This window comes from Anolis sagrei, chromosome 1 (genome assembly GCF_037176765.1).
Source record: "Anolis sagrei isolate rAnoSag1 chromosome 1, rAnoSag1.mat, whole genome shotgun sequence".
Lineage (NCBI taxonomy): Eukaryota > Metazoa > Chordata > Lepidosauria > Squamata > Dactyloidae > Anolis > Anolis sagrei.
The window spans coordinates 209131157-209154459 of record NC_090021.1 but is presented as its reverse complement, the minus strand read 5'-3'; the positions used below and the strand labels follow the sequence as shown (position 1 = coordinate 209154459).

At 39.4% G+C, this 23303-nt stretch overlaps 1 protein-coding gene across 1 annotated transcript in view; it reads left to right on the top strand.

Moving 5' to 3' along the window:
• ARHGAP15 (Rho GTPase activating protein 15) overlaps nt 1–23303 on the top strand; it is a 493308-nt gene that overhangs the window by 449814 nt on the left and 20191 nt on the right. The window contains exon 13 of the mRNA XM_067472779.1: nt 14905–15010. Coding sequence (XP_067328880.1) covers nt 14905–15010 — 106 coding nt within the window. The remainder of the gene's footprint in view (nt 1–14904; nt 15011–23303) is intronic.

The following is a 23303-nucleotide window of genomic DNA, read 5'->3' as shown; positions in this document are numbered from 1 at the left end:
ACTGAAGATGCAGACTGTGGCCAGGAAATCAGAAGACGCTTACTTCTTGGGAGGATAGCAATGTCCAATCTTGATAAAATAGTAAAGAGTAGAGACATCACACTGGCAACAAAGATCCGCATAGTCAAAGCCATGGTATTCCCTGTAGTAACCTACGGATGTGAGAGCTGGACCTTAGGGAAGGCTGAGCGAAGGAAGATCGATGCTTTTGAGCTGTGCTGTTGGAGGAAAGTTCTGAGAGTGCCTTGGACTGCGAGAAGATCCAACCAGTCCATCCTCCAGGAAATAAAGCCCGGCTGCTCACTGGAGGGAAGGATACTAGAGACATAGTTGAAGTACTTTGGCCACATCACGAGGAGACAGTAAAAAGCCTAGAGAAGACAATTATGCTGGGGAAAGTGGAAGGTAAAAGGAAGAGGGGCCGACCAAGGGCAAGATGGATGGATGGCATCTTTGAAGTGACTGGACTGACCTTGAAGGAGCTGGGGGTGGTGACGGCCGACAGGGAGCTCTGGCGTGGGCTGGTCCATGAGGTCACGAAGAGTCGGAGATGACTGAACGAATGAACAACAACAACAACAAAGGGAAGGGGTCCCCATTTTAAACATAAGTTGTATATTTGTTTGTTTTTAATTGGCAAATGTTTAATTTGGAGTAGCATAAAGTATCAGAAGCCATAAAGTAGTCATGATTTGGGTCCTGAATATCCATAAATGGAAGTAGCACTTTGATAACTAACATACCTCAGCCTTTCAAATGGAAGAGAAAGTGTTCAAAAACCATCCTGTTCTCCCCCTCCGCCATGGCCATGCATGCACTAGGTATCTTCAGCAGTGTCAAACAAATTTGTAGGACTGGTGATTAGCTGCCCAAAGAGCATAATGTATGCATTATTAATTAAAGAAGGTAAGTTTGGCTAATTGTCATTTCTATACAGTAGCAGTGCACTAAGATACATTTTAACAATCTATAAATAATTGATAATTTTTTTCTTTCATCTTCCTTCCTAGTTTGCATAAAACTAATGACTTGGTAAATGTTACTCACTTCAAAATATTCCACTGCTCCCATGAAAATTAAACTAGCAGTGTAACCTTAGCAAATAAGGAGGGCTCCCCCCTCTTTCCTTTTTGTTGTAGATGAAGAAAGGAAAGGGAACAAAATTCTGATTCTCTGAAATCCAAATGGGAGTCATAAAGGGGAATCGTAAACTCAGCACGTTAATAGGTTTGACGTACCAATTTTTAAAATTCGGAAGAATGGAAAATTTATTCTACTCATCCAAGTCTTCAAAATGGCCAGTGATGTTATTTGTTCCACATTAAATGGGATAAGGCTATGACACAGACAAGCCCACATGCGTGCGCACAGCGATAGATCAAGAAAGCCTTCACAAGGAAGTCAAAGTATTTTTTTCAATACTTATCAAATGACTGCATGCATAATCCCATAAACCAAGTTAGCTGCAGACTCAAAAATTCTTCATAAATAGAGTGTTTTGGTATAGTTTCTAGCTGCCTGCTTAATATGATTATGATACCTTGCTGGTTTCTTGAAATGAAGGATTTACCCCAGGAAAAGTACAGTCATTTGCTGAGGTCTCTGTTATTTTTACAAATCCGCAACCTGTCAGTCTGCAGCGTTATTGCAATAGGGCTTACTCTTTAATTTTTTAGTGCAACTAAATACATTCCTGGAGTTATTGATGATACTATAATTTCCCCTATTCATTTGTCCTGGATTCTGGTGTTAGTAAAATATACAAACAATGCATTGTCTCTAATTTCAATATGGTGGTGGTATAGTTTAAGTCTATACAGCTGCTTGCATGTGCTTCATTATTAGAAAAAAAAGTTGTAAGGACTGCTTCTGTGACCTTTTTCTCTCATTTTAACCCTACTGATATGTCACCCATGGCAACCTTAAACCGGTTTTAATAGAGTCTATCCTATTATTCATTTAAATTGAGGTGCAAGAGCACTTAGACCAGAGAAATTTGCATTCTGCAAATGGGGATTTGATGAGCAAAAATGATAAGATATATGTTGTATAACATGCCCTATTTTGCTAGCAAATAAACAGCTCTTGAAATTGATAAACTTCAGAATATTTTATCCTCAAATGTTTGTACATAAATGATTAAAATGCATTAGCAATTCTGCTTTTGAAAAAAAAAACAGGGAAAACAACACAGTTGTGTTGCTTAAATTTGTAATTAACAAATTTATTACTAATTCTGCTCAGTTCTTTAATATGCTGCATTCCTGAAGAAGAACATTAATACACAATGGCAGAAAGAAGCTAATTTTAAGACTTTGGAGAAATGAATGTCTTTTAATGCTGTGTGTTTCTCTTATCTACATGCCACATTATTGTAATAAGTACATTCAGGAATAATTTCTTTTCAAATATTTTTACAAATCTTGCTCTTATTTGCATGCAAGTAAGTTGTCAGCTTAAATCTTTGAAATGCAAAATATATCTCATTTCTATATTTCATCAAGGAGCCTTTCATGTTTAATAAATTACAACTTAGATCCTCCAAGACTTTGTTTTTCATTAACTAAAAGCAAAAGGATACATTTAAAATCTTAATCACAACCTGCAAGGGTATTTGCATGTTGCTGATATTTGTCTTGATGGAACTTTTAATATTTGCAAACTAATCAGGATAGCAAGGTTATACCAATAATTTCTACAGACAATAAGCGTTGCTCCATTTGAGCCATTTCTACAGCACCAGGTTGCTCCATTTGAGTAAAGTACAACCCTGATGGAATGAAATGGTTCATTCAAATTCCTTTGCTTGAAGAGCATATCCAGCAAAAGGATGAGGGTTTGGAAGCCCTTTAAGAGATTTCAAAAAACAATTTTAAAAAGTCTGGAATCATTCTGTTAAAAATTAAGATGGCCTGATCACATATTGGACAGAGTCATTAAGGGGCCAAGAAAATAAGAGGAATTCCACCCCTACTCCATTCATGATACCCAGTAACAGTAGGAAGCATCTGTCTCATGTATGGTTTGACCCTCAGTTTAGCTAAACAATCGAGCTCATCTTTCAGAGGGCCCACTGCTGGTCTTTTTGTAATAAGGTGGGTCAGCTCATCTTTTCCGAGACAGAAAGCCTGACAGCTGGCACCATTTCCTGATCCTGGTGGTCTCTGGGGGCAACAGCAGTATGACGTTACAAATCAAAAAGGAGGCAAACTTTTGCTGAACTCATTGCTCCAAAACCCTCACTTAATCCCTTCCCTCCTCCCCAAGTCCACCAAGTCAACAATTATTATGTTTTGGTACCGGACCAGTTCAAACACCATTGCTGAATATGGCGGGTGCTTAAACTGATGCACCAAGTCTGTTGTTTTGTGAGCTAACAGGTTAAATATGGCTTTGCTTTAAGTTTCCCCATCAAATTCGTTTTTATAGAGAAATCTCTGAAAGCAGAAGGGGTTGAGGGAGGGTGAGGTAAAAAGAAATAAATCATTGTAGTCTCAGGAACAGTAATCCTTGTTGAGGATTTTGGCTGATTGATATAAATAACATCGTCCCCGCCATCTGTCCGAAGAGGGACCTTTCCAGTTAGTGTTAAGCTGCAACGGCAGAATAATTAATGAATGGTGTCCTTTGTGCTGGTAATAAAGACAAGACAAATTATGTTATAATCCAACTGCTGCTCATTTGTCACAGCCAAATAAAATGTCAAATAAAAGTGAGGGGGGCCCAGTGTTTGTTTAATGGACTGCAAGCTACCTGTTCGTATCACTGACAGACAACTATAGTATAAGTTCGGGATGCAGAGAGCAATGAAATGCAATGAGAGAGATGCAAGTGGGGTGGTGGAGACACAGACAAATCTTTTTTTCTTCCTCCCTTTGCGAAGGGCATGGCAGCAGGGAAGGAAAATGTTCACAGCCTTAAATTAATGCAAGTCTTAATTATATTGCTATAATACCCCCTTTTTTCCTCTCTTAGACAGACCGGCTTATATTACATAGTATAAGAGAGGCGGCAGAGGGAGGAAAAACAGCTCCTTCACCCCAGCCCTGATGCTGCGAATCTGTGAAAATTTGGACGTGTTCTCATCTTCCCTTTTCAGGACAGATATATCCATCCAGTTGCTAGGAAATCCAAATAACGAAAACATAGCCAGGATTTAGCAGAGTCCCATCGGGAATTACCTATGATAGAGGGCAGGGCTGTACTTCCTCTGAACATGCTCCTGCCGTAAAAAAATTCACAAACCTGGCATTCATACAGGCATCTGTCGCTTGCTCTAATGCCAGTTCATAGTATACATACAAACATCTGCTTCCATGCACAAAGGGATACAGAACGCTTGACAGGTCTGTGTTAGCAGGGTCGCAATGCCAGTTCTTTATGCAAAAACCCTAATGCTTCCCGTCAAGCCATTAGAAGTGATACAATCAGCCCAGGCCCCATTAAGCCATCAGTGTCCACCTGTGATAAAGATGGCCATTTGTTTTCTTAAAGCCCACTTAATGTCTGCTTAACTCAATTTGTCAGGAAATGTAGAACAATTTCCTCACAGCCTGAAATTTGGTCGTGGTTCAAAGTCAAAAGGCCAGGTCTAGCCTTATTCAAATGATATAATAAACAGTCTTCAAGTCTAAATCTGCCCTGGGGAAAGGCTGTTTACTTTGTTTGTTTTTACGTTTTAGAAAAAAGGAGAGAGAAAGAGAGAGAGGAGGAACAAAAGAATAAAATCAGTGTGCCCTGTACTGTTAAAAATGCCAATTGTTTCCATTTTTTTTTTAAAAAAAAACCAACATTTAAAAAGAGCTGGCATTTTAAAAATTCTGGTTTCTGCCACACAAAATATACAGAGCAGCTATCAGTCATATTAGTCCCCATAATGGAGAATTTGCAGAGCTATTTTGTAATATATTCGTTACAGGGCTTATTCAACAGCAGCGTACAATTTTAAACAGATATATTATTTTATTTTAAGGACAATATAATGACCAAATCAAGAGGGGGGCAGACAGGGAAAGAACTGATCCCCCTTCTAAAACAGGATCCAAATTTTGAGTGTAGCTCGGCTTTTAATTTTCACACATGCAGTACACTTCTTAAAGGGGGGATAGAAATAAAATGGTGTGTAGTTAATCGAACCCAGTATTTTATGTAATTGTTCTACTAGCACACAAAAAAGAGAAAGAGAAACCTGAGTTATTGTGGGAGGAGGTACCTTCTTCCAATCCTCAGTTTAATGAAATTGGTCCCCCTACCCAGCCCTCTCCATCTGTGAAAAGACTGGAAATGCAGTCGGGGTGCCTTTTTCAAAGGGGGAGGAGATTTCAGATCCCTATCAAGCAAACAGTTTCTAGTTGGTGGATGGCATTGCCTTGCCTTCTCAAGTGCCCTCCCCTTTAGGCAAAGGAAATAGGATAAGCATTGATTCTTGAAGGAAGCACACATCAGTTCAAGGCATGAAGACTTATACAGGGATGGAAATGCTTTACACGAAAGACCGAAGACCCTGGATCCATGTATTTTTTTTTCAAAAGAAAGTGCTATTTTAACTCTCACCACCCATCCCCACTGTGAATCAGCTTTACTTTTTGCTACAGGCAAAAAGAACAATATAAAAATTTTCATAGTGTTTCAGCTTTTGGAAATAATTTGAGAAAAGAATGTCTGGCTATTTGTGTTTCTCTGATGGGAAAAAGAAAACCCAGGCTAAAGTCTTCTAGCACAGTCTGTGCTGGTTTGAACAGCCTGTTCGGGAGGTGTGTGATAGCCTCAAGTTGTGCGTTTGCAGAGAAAATATCACGCTATCCAGATGTTCAAGCCTGCTCTTTCTGTGCATACGGAGAACTTTGCACAGAACTGAAGCTGAACAAAAACATCTATCAGAAAAAGGGATGAGTGGGTTTGCTTCCTAGTTACACAAACGAAACCTAGTCACAAAGCCTAGTAATCACTCTCAGCATCACACTTTTCAACCACTAGCTCTCAAATCTGGTTGTCTAATTGGTGATGTTTATTATTTCCATTGCCATTCTTTCAGCCCTTTTAAACAACCCTCAGCGAACAGGGTGAAGTTGACTTTAGGTATTCTAAAGCACAGAGCGGCACATCGTACGAATTTCTCTCATAATTAGAGTCCAGCTAATCTCTGTGTGTTTTTTTTTTCTCCCTGTTTCCCTGTATGCCATCGCTTGCTGCTATGTTTTTCCTGTAATGTATGGAACTGTTAAGGGAAAAAAATTGGAGTCAAAGTGACTGGAAAGTTAGGTCTGCTCTGTAGCACTGTGAGATTGTTGACATCTGCCGAGGTTGGAGAGCTCAATAAGCAGGAAATGGAGTGTCACTCTGAGTGGTAGTTTACCATTATCCTGGCATCCTAATGAAGTGTCTGCCGTGCACAGAGCTTCTGGATGGCATCTTAACGCACGGCTAAGCAAAAGCACTTCTCTCCTTGTCACTGTCATCCATCTGCCTGCACCCTACTGCAGCCAATGGGATGGAACCATGCTACAGTGTGCTATAAGCCATTTAGAGTTGCACATTGCATAATCAGTCCCATCAAATATGCAAAAAAATGCCGATTATTGGTTATTTTTCTCAAATGATGGCACCTGGCGGTTGAGGCATTAAAGTTTAACTTTTCTAAGTACTGTACGGCTGTCCCTTTTTATTATTATTCCATTAATTCCACATACATATTTGTTAAATGGCATAGAGTTAGAAACTCATTGTCTTAAGTCTTGCTAATGGACTGAAAAATATGCATGAATATTCATTGGACAACTCTCTTTTTATAGACTACATTTGGAGAACTGATCAATTGATAGTCTTAAAACAGGGTGGGTTCATATCCATTTATGTTTCATTTTTTTCTCTGTGTGCTTTTCAGGGACGAGCAGTGACAAGGGTAGTATGAATAAAAAGCAAATCAATCTAGAACTTAAAGAGTAAATCTAACTTTGCTTAGAAGCATCAGGCAGACTTTTAAGTCACTATTTAAATTATAACATCGCTACTTCCTACAATTGATTTAGACCTATAATATTTGATGGCAATAGATTAGATAGAGGAAAAGAATTATATCAGTATTTCTATTTTTCAGTATCTTTTTTATTCATCTCTGTCTATGTTTGATTTCTATTTTTCAGCCTGCACACACACACACACACAGAGAGAGAGAGAGAGAGAGAGAGAGTTTACTCCCGCTTCAGAGTTCGGCTGGAATAGGCAATCATGCATTCTGTTTTAGCAGCATTTCACATTTAAGGTACAAGATTTGGGAGTGATGAGGGAGATATATTTATAAAATCAGGCTGGCACCGAGCTACTGAAACTGAGCAAGGACAATAGAGATTGTCTAAATAGGATGTTTTATTTACATCCAAGAGGGCACAGCATAATTTAGTTGCCTCGAAATTTTTCACAGACATTAAAACTATAGCAAACATACCAGCAGGGAAGCTTGCACAGCAGCACAGTGGGGGAGCTTGCAAAGCGTCTGCCCAACACGATGGCTGGTTATAGCCAAAATCAGACGCACATTTTCCTGCAGCACTCAAAATCTCAACCTGGTTCACTCCATTGTTGTTTTCCCCCCAAGCAGAGGTAAATGAGGCAGACTGATAGATGAAACTGGGAGTTGAAATAGTCTTGTTTGAAGGGGGAAACAAGAAGTTTTTTTCTCAGGAACTTGATGTAAAACGAGCCCTAGATAACCAGGATGAGTAAAACAGGGAAAGGGGGAGAGACACGGAGAGAGAAAGATGCTTTAAAAAAAATCTGAAAAAACATGATAACATTTTCAATTGACTTTGAAGCCTGGCCACATACTCTTGAAAAATAAGATCCCATGGGACACAATGGTATAAAAGCTCAAGATCCCCAATCAGGCTAAGTGTTAAGGTGAATCATAAATGCCAGTTTAACATTAAACTTGCACACATTTTTTCTGAAGTTCTTAGGGAAGAGAAGGCAGTAGTGGGGTAAAATGACACCAAGTCGGTCAACCGTGCATAATGCCACAAGATTGAGGATGGGGCAGAGGTCAAACTCCACTACCTTGCAACATAATGAATTTACGTGAGGCTGAAGACGTAGCTCTCTTCCTCACAAATGGAAGGGGAAAAAATCCTGAGCTTCCTGTCCAGTAAAAAAAATTAAGTGATTTGCAATAATATCCACAGTCATTTAAAATTAATGATTGAAAGCATCAGTTGTGTGGATTAGGAATATTTTAGAGGCAAAAGACTGTAAGATTTGTTTTTCGTAAACTGTCTGACCACTCTCTGTCTCTCCTTGTAATACGGCGGGTTCTGCTCTACATGATACACAATTCTTGTTGTAATCAGTAAGTTTCCTGTAATTGTGCTATGAGTGTCACAAACATATTTTGCCCCTGCTAACCCCCATTCGTACATTTTTTGGTCTAAAGCAATCCTAGAAAGCCTGATGTAATTGAAGTGTTTTTTCCCCCTCAAACATATTGAATGAAACACCACATTTCTCATCATAGCCATGAGTAGCTGAGTTACTGAATAATAATCTGGATTTACAAAATTCATGCCCAACTCCTTGGCCATTGAAATAATGTGAATAGAGGTTCAGAAAGGCCTTAGTGTGGTTGTGTGCTACAAGACCATGAGTGTGACATTGCCCCTTTCCCATGTCCCCAGAAGCAGCAAATCTGAATTGTTTTGTTTAGCAGATCATGTTTTCAATCTGTCGATTTTTTTCATTCTTTTAAAAAAAAAAAAAACACATGTTTTGTAATACAATTTGGGGGTTGGGGTGGGATCTCACGCGGTGAGATCGTATCACCCCTTTCTAATGAAAGAATATCCAATATTTTCATGGAACTATAAAAGAGAGAGTGAGTGTTATGGCAAAAAGCCTAGCCTCAGCAGCTTTGTGTGGGAAATGGTGAAATGTGACTGTGATTTATAATGAGAAAAGGTATCTACAACATACAATTTTCTACCTAGCTGCAAATAATAATTCATAGTGATGTCCCTTCTAGATAAAATACCTTTGCTATGGAGGACCCATGTGGTAAGACGATCATGATAAATGTCAGACCAGTGCAGGTAACGGCTTTACAAACCATTAAGATTAGTTCTCTCTTTTTTCCCTGATGATAACAGTAACCATGCTGTGAGCCTATGTGGTAATAATATCTCAGTACTGATAAATGCCAGAGCCAGGCAGAGGTGTTTATCATTCCCAGCTCAGAAATGCTGACTAAAGTTGCCACATGTTGCCTGTTTTTCTTCTTTTTCAGTCAGATAACAATTAGCAAATATGTTGATTCATAAAATAGTGATATGCAACATTACTTCTGTGCTTTAGCAATGAATTGGCTATTTGTCACAATCTTTGTCAGGCCCTGTGCTCAAAGCTCGAAACTGAAGAGGCCAATTTTACACTCTGTAACAAACAGATTTAGTGGATGTGTGTTTTTAATTTTGCATATTTTGATCATTGCAATTTTTAAGAATTTTTAATCAGACATGTCTCGAATAACATAAAGTCAAATTGTGGAATTATAGAATCATAGACTCATAGAGTTGGAAGAGACCTCATGGGCCATCCAGTCCAACCCCCTGCCAAGAAGCAGGAATATTGCATTCAAAGCACCTCTGACAGATGGCCATCCAGCCTCTGTTTAAAAGCTTCCAAAGAAGGAGCCTCCACCACAATCTGGGGCAGAGAGTTCCACTGTTGAACAGCTCTCACAGTCAGGAAGTTCTTCCTCATGTTCAGATGGAATCTTCTTTCTTGTAGTTTGAAGCCATTGTTCCATGTCCTAGTTTCCAGGGAAGCAGAAAACAAGCTTGCTCCCTCCTCCCTGTGACTTCCTCTCACATATTTATACATGGCTATCATATCTGCTCTCATCCTTCTCTTCTTCAGGCTAAACATGCCCAGCTCCTTTAGCCACTCCTCATAGGGCTTGTTCTCCAGACCCTTGATCATTTTAGTCGCCCTCCTCTGGACACATTCCATCTTGTCAATATCTCTCTTCAATTGTGGTGCCCAGATTTGGACACAATATTCCAGGTGTGGTCTAACCAAAGCAGAATAGAGGGGTAGCATTACTTCCCTAGATCTAGACACTATGCTCCTATTGATGCAGGCCAAAATCCCAGGTTAGGGATAAACTGTTTCTTCCACAACTAATGTATCTTCTCTTTAATAGAGGCTCCAAAATGCTTGAGAGGTAGGTAGGACAATTAAACAATGAGAATAATTTCTAACTTTTGAACTGCACTGGATCAGGCCAGTAACAACAGTCAGGTTATCTACAACCTGCAGCATGTAAAGCGGTTTCCCTGTGTCAAAGCCTTGAACATTTATTTTATCTTATCTTTTGCAAAATGAAAGCACAGCTATACATGCTTCGACATCTCATGCAAATATCTTCGTCAGAAACCATATTTTAAGGCTTGAAACCATTAATCGCATTTTTAAAAAGTATGCTTATCCAGAGTCAGTCAGCAGCAACACTATTATCGCATCATCAAAAGAAGTTTCACATCACAAAGGCGATTGTAGGTCTCAGTCTCATATTCTTTCATTACTAACTAATTGTTTTCTACAAAAAAGCAGTTATGAAATGATTGAAAGGATATCAGGCAAGGGACAGGATGTAGACTAAGGATGTCAACATGACTTTAAGAAATGATCGCTAGACAGCATGAAAATAAAGCATATGAGCATGGGAGGAATACAGTAAAATATGTGAGATATGCCCCAAATATAATTAGTACAATCTATCACTTTCTTTATTTAATTCATGCCTTTTTTTCTACAAAAAAGCGGCTTAAGGTAGCTAACAACCATGTAATGTAAATTTTAAAAACAACAACTTTATTATAACCATTACAGAAAAACAAACCTTTCGAAATGAATTTTAAACACACAATAAAAGACTAGATGGCCAGCATCCAGTCAGTTAGCCTGATTTGGAGTCAGCATAAATAAATCAATGTGCAGCAGGGAAAGCTCTTTTTATTGTTCTGTTTTTGGACACCATGTACATTGATGGAGCTAAAGAAATAAATACTAAGAGGAATACAAAAAGAAGAAATGACATTACCAAAGATTTACCTCGATGAAAAGTTCTGTACTTACCAAAGAAAGGTAACACAGAGAAAGTGACCTCAATCCTTCAGTAGCAAGGTCTAGAATTGGAGACTCATCTGGCCTAATTCCTAATGAAGTAGAAATCCTTGTATGAGCTACAACTCTTCAGGCTCATGTTCTAACATATGAGAACACAGAATCACATCTTCATTTTTTTAAAAACCAAGCAAGCCCAAATTTGCAAGTCAGAAACAAGACTTACTCCCCTTCCAGCTTACTCCCCACCTTGTTAGCTTTCTATGTGCAAAGTAGTATTCAACCACGACATTTACCATCTCTAATCTGAACTTGTTCTGCTCAGATTCGCTACTGTAAAGCTTCTGCTGTTTTGTTTTTAAAAACAAACAAACAAATAATAAATATAAATTGTGTATGGCGGGAACTCAATATCTGCTTGGTTTTGGTTCCAGGAACCCCATGGATACCAAAATCCATGTATGCTCAAGTAGTAAATGGCATAGTCAAATGGCAGCCTTTAATCAAAAATTACAAAATTAATGTTTGTTTTCAGGGATTTTCTGCCTGGGAAGAGGAAGGCTCAGTTCTGAGTGAATAAGGCATATATCCCGTATTCACTCAAGTGTACATAGCTACTCCAGAAATACTGTGTATTTCTTTTTTTAGGCTTAAAAACATACGGAACAAACAAAACAACACATAGTTTTAACAGGAAAGACCTTTTAACAGAGGTCATCGATCTAGTATGTGAAATGGAGAGTGTGTCTGATACTAGAAAGGGGAGAAATGGCAAAAAACAAAACAAAACAAAACCAGGCAGCTCCTTCCTTCCCATAGTACCTACCCAAAATGCATTTTCAGCCAAAACATACACAGAGACACACAGAACCTTTGTCTCCATCCTAGGATGCTTTCAGGATGGAGCAAGGGCAAAGCCTGACAGAGTCCATCACATGGCGTAGGGCTACTTCCAACAGGGCTCCATTCTGGCTCCATCCTGGAAGCATCCTAAGACAGATCCCTCAAAAACATGAGAGACTTCCCATATTCTCATTGATTAGAACAGGGGAAGCACAGGGGAAGCCATGCATTGACTCTTTTCCCTGTGTGATGAGGAAAACGGCCAATCTGGCAATACTGGGTATGGAGCAATGATTTCCCCTGCTGCCTACCACATTTGGCACACTGCTTGGTGAATCCCCCCATTCTTGCCCGCTTTTTGGACTTCAATGTAATGACCTCATCAAATCAGGGTAATTTACCATCCTATGACACTTTCATCCCGTCTTCTGTATGGAGACTCATGCCAGCCATCACGTGACGTCATGTGAATTCTGGTGGAGGTCTTCCCCCAACCGGGATGAAAACATTGCTGGGGGCTTTCCTCAAAACACGGGGGGCTTCTTGTGTTGTGCTGCCTCTAATAGTTCCAATGAAGCCAGCACGAGTCCTCTACCAGAAGGCAACACTTCCCCCATATGATGGGGAAAGCATCACCAAGAGGGAGCTCTGCTCAGAGTGACAGACCCCTATCCTTTCACAGTGATGCCTTTGTGATGAGGCCCTTAGTGCCGTTCAAACTTTCAACCATCAGTGTGAATGAAATCTCTTCCCCTACTACATGCAACCCTCTGTAGTGCCCAAAATCCTGCTCTAGATTGTTTCTTGGTCCTCCAGAAATGGTACTAATCATCTCCAAGAGCTTACAAGGGTGGGAGATCTCCCACTCTTAAATCTACACTTGTGACACATTTGCCAGCAGAACCATCTCTTGGATATGAATCCTAGCTTGAAACTACCAAATAGAGACAGCAAGACAATCTTTGCTTAGTTATACAAGATGGATAAAAATCGACATTTTAATATCCAAAAAACTAAGTAGGAAAAAATGGAGGGTGCATTCAGACTGATTAAAAAGACCAGGAAGTACCAGATTTATTTCTGTTCTTTCTGATTTTATTTTCCATACATACCTCATTCGTTCCAGAATATTTTTTTATCAACTCACAGCATGATCACACTATCTATCTATAGTATCTCTCAGTTTATTTTAACCCAGTATAAAATTGGAAAAAACATGAATACAAACTGGGAATTTCCTATCAGTCTTTCAAAACATATTTTCTGCTTTTACAGAAAATCAAAAGACGTCTCAGAAATCTTTATTGACCACAGGGTTTTCTACTTAATGTATTAATGTGCATGTGTGTTTGTTATGTTGTCTTGTATTATATGGTGTCCTTGGTGAGTTTGTTCAAAGGAGGCATTGTCTTCCTCTTAGCTGGAGATAGTACTTGCCCAAAGTTTCTATGACTGAGGGCCATCTACATGGACCAAATGAAGCAGGGTGGGGGTGAATGAATCTTGTGGTATCCACATGATGCATGAGGCTAATTCACCACAATGCACACTAAGGCCGCTTAATATAGCCTTGTTGGGCATACCCCAAAACTTCCTCAAAGCTCGGGAGCTCACCCCCACTTTAGCCATATGTAAACCATTGGGCTGGTTCTGATTCAGAATTGGCCATGGCTTTCCTTGTATTTCTGAAGCCTTGGAACAGAAGTTAGCTCTTTCCATGACTGTCATCTCCTCAGTTTAGTAGCCCCTGGTGGCACAATGGGTTAAACCCTTGTGCTGGCAGGACTGCTGACCAACAAGTCAGGGGTTCAAATCCAGGGAGAGCGGGTTGAGCTCTTTCTGTCAGCTCCACCTCCCCATACAGGGACATGACAGAAGCCTCCCACAAGGATGGTAAAACATGAAACATCTTGGTGTCCTCTGGGCAACGTCTTGCAGAGGACCAATTCTCACACACCAGAAGCGACACAGTTTCTCAAGTTGCTCCTGACATGAAAAAAAGTTTACTAGTGACCATTAGAGTGCTAGAGTGATTGGAGATGGGAGGGGGAGGGAAGAAGGGCTCAGTCCCTCCTTTCTACCCTCCCATCACTCACATTGTTCTAACACTCCATCCAGTGTCATTCCGACTATTGAGGATGAGAGACAGGGCCTTCTTGGTGGTGACCCCTTGGCAGTAGAACTCCTTCTCCAGCAAGATCGGCCCAATCCCTCCTTGGGTTCAGAAAACAGCTCAAAACCTGGCTATGCAAGCAGGTGTCTGGCAAGTGAAAGGACTACCGAAGCGGCTAAATTACAATGAGACTGGTGCAATGTCTAATATTTTTATGTCCATGTTTGATGTTTTTGTATAGTTTTAATGGTTTTAATTCATAATTATGTTATTGATTTAGATATGTTATGTATTGCTTTTATATGTATGTTTGGCATTGACTTTTTACCATTTATTATGTTTGAGTACCCCCCCACCCCCCGGGGTGAGAAAAGCAGTATAGAAATGCAATAAATAAATAAATAAATAAAATTACCTGTGTTGAGCAACAACCACCAGCAATTCCATGCCTGAAGATAACTGCTGAGCTAGAGGCATGACAGTCACAGTAACGGTGGTTACCCAGTGATGCTGAACTGGGTTCTGGGCCATGCAGACATCTTCCTGCTGCCAAGCCTGCTATCAGCTATGCAGTGTAGATACCTCCCACTTGACAGCTGGCTGTGCAGACTCCCCATCACTGATTTGGAGTACTCCTCTGGTGTATGCCATCAATATAGATGGGCCTTGAGTGGGATTTGAAACCCAGTTTCCCACCCAGCAGAAAATAATTTAGGTGCATTCATATACATCTTTTTACTATAATCTCGGTTCAACATTACTATTTTATTCAACCCTAGTTTGAAAAAAATAGTTAGATGCTGTTGTAGGATCCTAACCTTTGCTTCTTTTTGCAGAAATCCAAGACAATAACAACAAAGTGAAATGTATAAAGGACCTTGTACAGAAGCTCCCAAGACCAAACTATGACACCATGAAAATACTATTTGAACATCTACAAAAGTAAGTTAAACTGGTCCTATAAAGTTCGAAACTGGAAAATGAGAATTAGAAATCACAAGTTCAACTTGACTTTAAGGCTAGTTCAAGCGGCAGTCCGATCTTTTTCTTTCAACATTATTATAACGAGCCTGTAATAAACAACACCAGTTCCCAGTTTGTTGCTGACCTATAAAGCCCTAAACAACTTGTAGCTAGGATATGTGAATAGTAGGCCTATGCACAGAATCATTTTGGTTGTTTGCTTTTGGCTTCTTCGGGTTGTTCAGCTTGTTTGGATGCCTGTAATGGCAAGGGTTCTGCCGCCATGTTTTTTGGGGTTTTTTTTACTGAGTCATACCACATGGCTGCCAGTCATGGCTACCTTCTGTTCGACTCAGCATCACACAGTGCATGGAGAGGCTGCTGCATACTCCCATGGGGTTTCCCTGTGAGCCCTGTCTGTTGGGCCAATCAGAATAGAAGAAAGTTGTGATGTGTCTTACAAAAGCTGTGTCTATTTCATGTGATGAGCACCTCCATTTCTCAGTGACTTCCTGACTCTAGAGCAGTGGTTATCAATCTGTGGGCCGTAGCCCAGCCGTGGGCTGCGAGAGTGAAAATCCGGTCTGTGAACCTCCTTCCTCTATTTATTTTATTTTATTTTATTTCTGCTCCTTTCTGCAGAACTAGCCAGCCCTGCCCCTTTTGGTACTAATGTTGAAGAGTGGCCCCTGGTCAAAGTGGTCCCTCGTCAAAGTGATCCCCAGTCAAGTAGTCCCTGGTCAAAAAAGAAAAAGGTTGGGAACCACTGCTTTAGCTTTTACTAATGTGGCCTTTATCTTCTTCTCTTCTCCCTTCTTCCTCCTCTCTTTCAGAAAGTACTTTTAAAAGATTATTGTTATTAATAATTATAAGAATTCCAGCAAACAGCAAAGCCTCATTCTCAGAAAACTACCTACCTACCTACCTACCTACCTACCTACCTACCTAAGCTTATCACTAATACTAATTTCTTGCCTTTGCAATCTCATCACAAGTTCTCGATATTTTTTTAATATTTCTCTTTGTGCTCTCTGTATTCTTAATTTCATTTAATAATAACTTGGCTGTTGCCACCTAATAATAATAAAATTATTCGGCTTTTGTGGAAGTTTTGTCAAGGCAACAGAACTTATTATCTCTCTCTAATTCCAACCTCCAACAGGACATAAAAGTTTATTGATATTATTATTTATTTATTTGTCGTGTCAGGGCAACCAGTCAATTGTATTACATTTCTAACAGAACAAAACAAACAAACAAACAGACAAAACACAAAATTTGCAAGTTTAGTAGTTGATTAAATGTCCTTTGACCAGTATCTGGCCACTTGGAGTGCTTCTGGTGTTGCTGCAAGAAGGTCCTCCATTGTGCATGTGGCAGGACTCAGGGTGCATTGCAGCAGGTGTTCAGTGGTTTGCTCTTCTCCATATTATTATTATTTGTACTATTCATAAGAATTGTATGAGCAAAACGCTGCCATCCAAAGTTCTACTTACCAATCCTACCCTTTGCAATCTCTCTGACTTTCATTTAATAAAAAGTTGCCAGCCACCTGTCTGCCTGACTTGAAGTCATCCTTCTCCCTTTGTCTCTGTATCCCTCCATTACCCTTTTGGGGGGGGGGGGGGCTGAAAGGCGAATCAGTGAAGCTGATGGTCTGCTCTGAATCTCTAAGACTTAACACTTAATATAATACGCTTCAAAAACATTATGTTTTTTCTGAACATGGCTAGATTTCCCACAATACATTCTGAATTTTTTTCCAGTGGATCATACAGAAGTGTTTTTCTGATAAGGGGACAGCCTGCTTGCTTGTTTGTGGATGGTGGTCTGTGAACCTCTATCAGTATGTTGTGAAAACAAGAAATGCAAAGGCTTTAAGTTGCTGGAATGCAGGGCCGTAGCCAGAAAATTTTTTTGGGGAGGGTTGAAATTTGGGGGGGGGGGGGGGTGAGCTTTGAAAAATATTTTGGGGGGTTGAAAATTTTGCGAGTTGAAAACTGCCTCCTAGCTCACGTTGAAGCAAAGAGCACAGCAGGGGGCAGAGCAGCCTTCAATAGCCTGCAGCTCCGCCCCTGTCAACCACCTCCACCAAGTCTGGCCTCCTTAATGAGAGCATTCAACACCCCCCCCCCCAACTTGGTTGCTTCGCTACATCAGCTATTGCTGCAAGTAATGACAGTGTGAATAAATTGTCAATATTTGCTTGAGATAGTGCTTGCAGTTCTGGAGGGACTCCTAATTTTTTGCATCTCATAGGCTTAGCATGGGGATTTGGTTAACCAGTTAAAATTCATGAGTAAACCAGGTTTATTTTTTTTTAACCTGAAAAATTTGGGGGGGGGGGGTTGAACCCCTAACCCCCCCCCCCCTCACTACAGGCCTGCTGGAATGTTTCTATTAGTAAAGAAAGTGTAGTAATGGGGTGTGTGATGTGGAAGTGCATCTTTGACATTTGGCAGGAAGTAATGGTGACCTGCTACTGCTTTCAGAGAAGTTATAGGACAGGACCAGCAGGGGATACTTTTTTAGGATTTTTTTAAAGGAGTTTTTTTTTCTAGAAAGAAAAGAAATTCCTAAAAATCTGGGGATGGCACAAACATTTTGAAACTTGGTGGGCCAACAGTGGTTGATGTGTCCTGTGTGGCCATTTTCATCCCGATAGCTCTAAAAACAATGGGAAGGGGAGCCCAGGAAGCTCCCTCGTTGCCGCCAATGGGCCATATCTTGCCGCATTTTCCAGCTGCTAACCAAAAATGGCAATTCGAACAACCACCCATTGTCCTGAGGTGTGAGAAAACAAATCAGTGGAAATTCAGATAGCAGAAACGTATCAAGGTTCAGCTGAAATATCCAAACCTTATCTCAGAGAACCTGCTTGTAACTTTGATGCATCTTTAATGGAAGCACAGTTACCTATCCAACCAACCTGAAAGGATACAGTGGCAAGTATTTATATTATATATGAATCAAGGTTTTTCTGTAGCAGCACCTTTGACAATAGCAATTCCTCCCAAGGAACAATGGGCTGGCTCCATTCCTGTTGATCCTTTAGCAGATAGCCAAAATGGTATTAATCTGCCTGGCCTTTGGTTTCTAAAAATTGTGTTCTAGGTGTCTTTTAAAAAACCGAATAAACCTGATTTTTAATCAGTGTTATTATATATCACTTTGGGAACTCCAACAGGTTGGAAGGAAATTGATCAAGTGTTATTCTGTGCCTTCAAGTCATTTCTAACCTACGGTGAACCTATCATGGGATTTTTATGGACATGATTTGTTTGGGGTGGGGGTTTCCATTGCCTTTTGCTCAGGCTGAGACTCCTGAATGGATTCAAATACTGATCCCCGTGTTCATTCACATCAACACATCACATACTTTCAATACATCATTTTAGAAAATATTGTTCATAAACATCTTGCATCGTAAATTTCAAGAGATACCTACATGCCTTCATCTTAATGTGCATATTTTTCCAATTTGAGGGGTTTGGGTATTTTGGATCAAACTAAACCAACAGAGTTAGGTATTTTTGTTTATACATGTGTCTGCATAACTCAAGTGTAAAGCCAGGGTGATATCTTAACTGAAAATAAGGGGCTGAACTCTACCCTATTTATATCCTTTCATGCTCCATCATTTCCTGGCTCACTTCCATTATCAAACATAAGCACAGAGAAAAGGGTTGTAAAGCAAGTCTGGGAAGAGAGTTCAGCTCTCCTCAGCCACATATTACTTTGTGTATAAAAATGAGAATGGGGCAGTCTCGTGAATAAAGAAATGTGCCACCTTACACATTTACTTTGATCCTCAGATTTAATAAACAAAGTTCCCCTCACCTTGTTTGCTTCACATAACAAATAGAACTGAGAATGGGAAAAGAAATAATGGAATATACAATATTCAAATTCATCTCTAAACCCACGGAACTAGCATGTATTCTACATCGAACTGAAAAGTCTATAAGGAACCTCTTGTAGACGCTCTGGTGAGGAATTTTTTTATTTTGTATGGCGAGGAAACACTGCACCAAAAAAAGTTAAACTAACTACTAATTAATACTGTATTTCTTACAGGCTTTGGCTGTAGTCTTTTTCTCTCTGTTTACAACTGCCAAAATCTTGTATGTGGTTATTGGAATACCATATGCAAAGCTGAAAGGAGAAATGTTTATGATCTTGTGATGTCATCATTTAACAAAGTCAATTCAAAGAGTAAAGAAATGTGAATCTCATTTTCTGAAAGGCTATATCCTGTATGCTCTTCAGTACTTTTTAGTAAGTGGCATGTAGGGCATATTCTATGTTGGATGCTCATTGGAAGCTTAACTCATACCTGAAAAGTTATGGTTGCAAGCTATGTTTTAAAGAGCCATTGCTAGAAGAGCTCTACACCAATAATTTCAGTGACACTGAGGTAGGATAGGACCCATAGTGAGTTTAGGGATGCCACCATAGCTCCATACCCTCTAAATTTGTCTACTCCTACTTTAAACCATAAAATGGTTGGGACCTGAACATTTTAAAGACTGAATATATTGGTGAAGTGATTGTATGTGCAAAGAAAACTCTCCTACCCATTCTGATTTTGCTTCTGTGTACCAAACTGGGCTTTTCTCTTATGTGAGCATCCCTACTTGACTTGTGATAACTCTAACTTCCTTTCTTTTTGGAACGCTTGATCAGATCTATTCAGTTTCCTTCTTGCTCCATGTAAACTGGAACCCACTCTATAAGACAGTTAACTGTCCCTTATGACTGCCCCTTGCAGAATAAGATCAAGATAATGAACACGTTGTGTTTCAGAAATATATGCCCCTGATAACTCTTACTAATGAATTTCTAAAAAGTTCCCAAAAAACCTTGCTGCTTGCTACTCTGCACATATATGAAACAACTACATTTCTCCTTTGTTAATATGTTCCTTTTTCTACCTAAGCGTCTGGCATGTTGTATCTTGAGCCATCCTGTTGTTTGATGAAGTGCATTTTAAACAAGATATTATATTTATTATGTTTATTTATACCCCACGTTTTCTCTACACAAGGAGACTTAAAGCGGCTATAGATATCTGCTGATGGGGTGTGGGTGTTAGCAGTAGTAATAGTATCAGTAGTATTGCTGTAGGACTCAATAAAGCAAGGCGGTTTCTACAAGAGTACAGTTAAGACTCCTATTCTAGAGGTTTGATGATTTGGTGAGCCTTCGCATCTAAAATGTGAAAAATAAAATTTTCAGAAAGATTAATCTTCCTAGTCAATTTTCTCACAAGTTAGTGGCAATCAAGTATGACCATGTGACTTTGTGTAATCATATGAATTCATGGAAGAACATCAACACGGAAGGTCTACATGTTATGATAGCCTTAAGTTTTGATCCAAGAAGAGGCTTAGAACATTGCTTCTGATTTTCAAATGTGTTTACTGGATCCCTAAAGAACACTTTACCTGTGGAACCAATACTGGTATTACTCCTGAAAACTTTACTGAAACTCAACAAGTTTTGGCAGTGTAGGGAAAGGAGTCTCAATAGAATACACCACCCTTCAAAAAGGAGAGCGAGGCGTCAAGTCATAACTGAGAAGATGTTAGATATTAACAAAAACAAAGTAAAACGAGAGAAAAGAGTGACATTCTTTGTAAAGAATCCTCAAACTTTCCATTCTCACAAACAGGATATTTGGTTTTTTCCTGTCTCTCTACTCTGTTTTTTTTTTCAAACTGAGAAGGAGCTGCCTGCATTTTACATTTATTTAAAAATACTTGGCTTGATTTTTTTAACATTTGCCTTTGAAAGTCCCTCAAATAGTATTCCAATATTAAGACATATATCTGATGGTCAATCACAAATAATGAAAGGGGAGGAAGGCAAGCGCTAGATTCCCGCACCCTCTCCCCTCTTCTTTAAGTGGAAAGCACTGAACCCAGATGCCCAACTGTGGCAGAGAGTCTTCCAGCAACAGCATCTGGCTTCTTGGCAGTCACTTTCAGGCAAGTTGTCTAGGGAGCTTTGCAGTTGCCTCTTGGTTTATCACGTGGATCAGTTACTGTGGCCTATCTGGCTGCTTTAACCAAGCAGAAGCCAATTCCTTTTGATTCACCTTTGATTTCCAGAAACTTGTTCGTTCCATTTTTTCTTTTTTTATGTTTTGAAGCCACTTGTGTTTTGCTGTAGGGTAGCAGCCGCTTGCATATCCAAGCATCTTTTCTCTTTCTGCCAGATACAAAATCATCAGGCTTTCTGTCTCTCCATCAACGCTGTTAGTTCTTTTAATAATGTCTTCAATCAATTTCACTGCCCCTTGTTACACAGCAGAGAAAATTGATCATATAAGTGGGGCAAAATAATAAAACCCCACAAACATGCTGTTTAGCACCATTTTTTTTCTTTTGCACAAATCATGAACATGCCACTAAACTGCAGTACATTTTTCCATCCATACAAAGATTTGGCTTCTTTCTCACATTTTCAAAGCACCATGAAGTAGAAAAGCATTCAGCGTGCTTGAAATCAGAGTCACAAAACAATATATCTTATTGGCTTTATTGCGCAGCAAAGATCATTCTCACTTCTGGAAGCTATATTTAACAAAGGAGATTTATTTTTACCTATTATAAAAAAATACCCTAGCCAACAACCTACATCTAAGAAGAATGCAACAGTAGATCACGCAAAAGGAAGCAATGACAATGTGATGACAAGTTCAGCAGCGATATGCAGAATGCTGTGGATAAATCAAAAATTAAAGCTATTGTATGACAGCTAGGAACATTTAGCAAGTGCAATCTGCAAAATTTCCATTATTATTATATTTTGAAGGGAAGAAAGATGCTGCTTATATATGTGATCTCCACTTGCTCAAGTGTGTCTCAGCAGGTTCAGACCAGTGTAGATATTAAACATGTGCTCAGTGTTTTTGCTCCCGTACCTCTCCCTAATGTGATGCCAAATGAAGAATTTCAACTTTTAAGGATTATGCAAACATTAAGAGAACAAAACAAAGCCAGACATACATACATACATTGTTTTAATACACAATAGTAAGAGGGCATCATCTAACCGCTTATAGTTGTAATGCTCATTGAATTGGCCTGGCAGAGGATTGTACTGGGGGGCAAAAATCAATACCTGTTGAACTCAATGAAACTTACTTCTAAGTAAAGGTCTATAGGATTGCAATGTTAAAATGCCTTTGAGCCTCTCTAATTGCATTTTGTTTACAGCTATGGACATTGTCTGTACTGGAGAGGAAAGTGAAAGTAAATAATTGAAAAGACATTCCAGGTAGTCTTGTCCATACATTGAAAGGGTTGGAAATTGAAAACCACACTGTAATACAGGATGGGAACTGTGCAGTACACCATATGTCATAGGTCTGCAACTTCGAGTTTGCCAGCATCACCAATTGTGAGTAGTGCTGGAAAATGTAGCTCCACATTATCTAGATGGCCATATGATCACTGCCCCTGATTAAATGGCTGAAAATGTTCTTGGAGAACATAAAGAACAAAAGGTCTATTGTTGTGAGTAGCATTTTCCTGGAGACATTGACCAATGGAAATCTATCAGTTTGAACATCTGACCTGCATTTTCATTAACATTGTGTGCTGGTAGCTTTGAAAGCCATAGTATTCCCATGCTCTAGCTTAGATTTAAGGTCTAACTCACCTGAAACCACAGAATTGGAATTCAAAAATAAAAATGTAACATGAGAAGAACAGACCAAATGTAGTTGCAAGGTAGAGGACATGATTTTTCTTGCGACAAAGTCCCAAATGATCTATATCTTTTCACTTCTTAATTCTTTAGAGTCAAAAAGATACTTCTACAACTATAGAACATAAAGAGATTTTTATGAAGCAAAAAGACCACACTAAGTTGTTACTTTAGTCTGACAAAAATAAGATCCAGTTTTTGGCATAAGATTTCAAATGATCTGGGTTGCTCTCATAGCTGGCACTTTAGCTGGAAGAATTCAGATTTATGGAGGAGTGGTTAGTGAAATTGACTGATTTAGCAGAAATTGATCATACTTGATTAGAGAAAGGTCTGAACAATGGGAACTCTCCATAGACTTTTTTGTGGACAAAAATGTCATGTTAATTTTTTGTTCTGATTATTAGAAAGGATTGGTTAGGGAAAGAAGAGAACTGTTGTTTATGTTAGGGAGAGAGGTATGTTAGAGGGTAGGTATATAACTGTTGAGAGGAAAATTGGAAGTTATCTTTTTTCTTCTCTATCTTTTTCTTTTTCTAGTTTGAGTCCCCCCCCC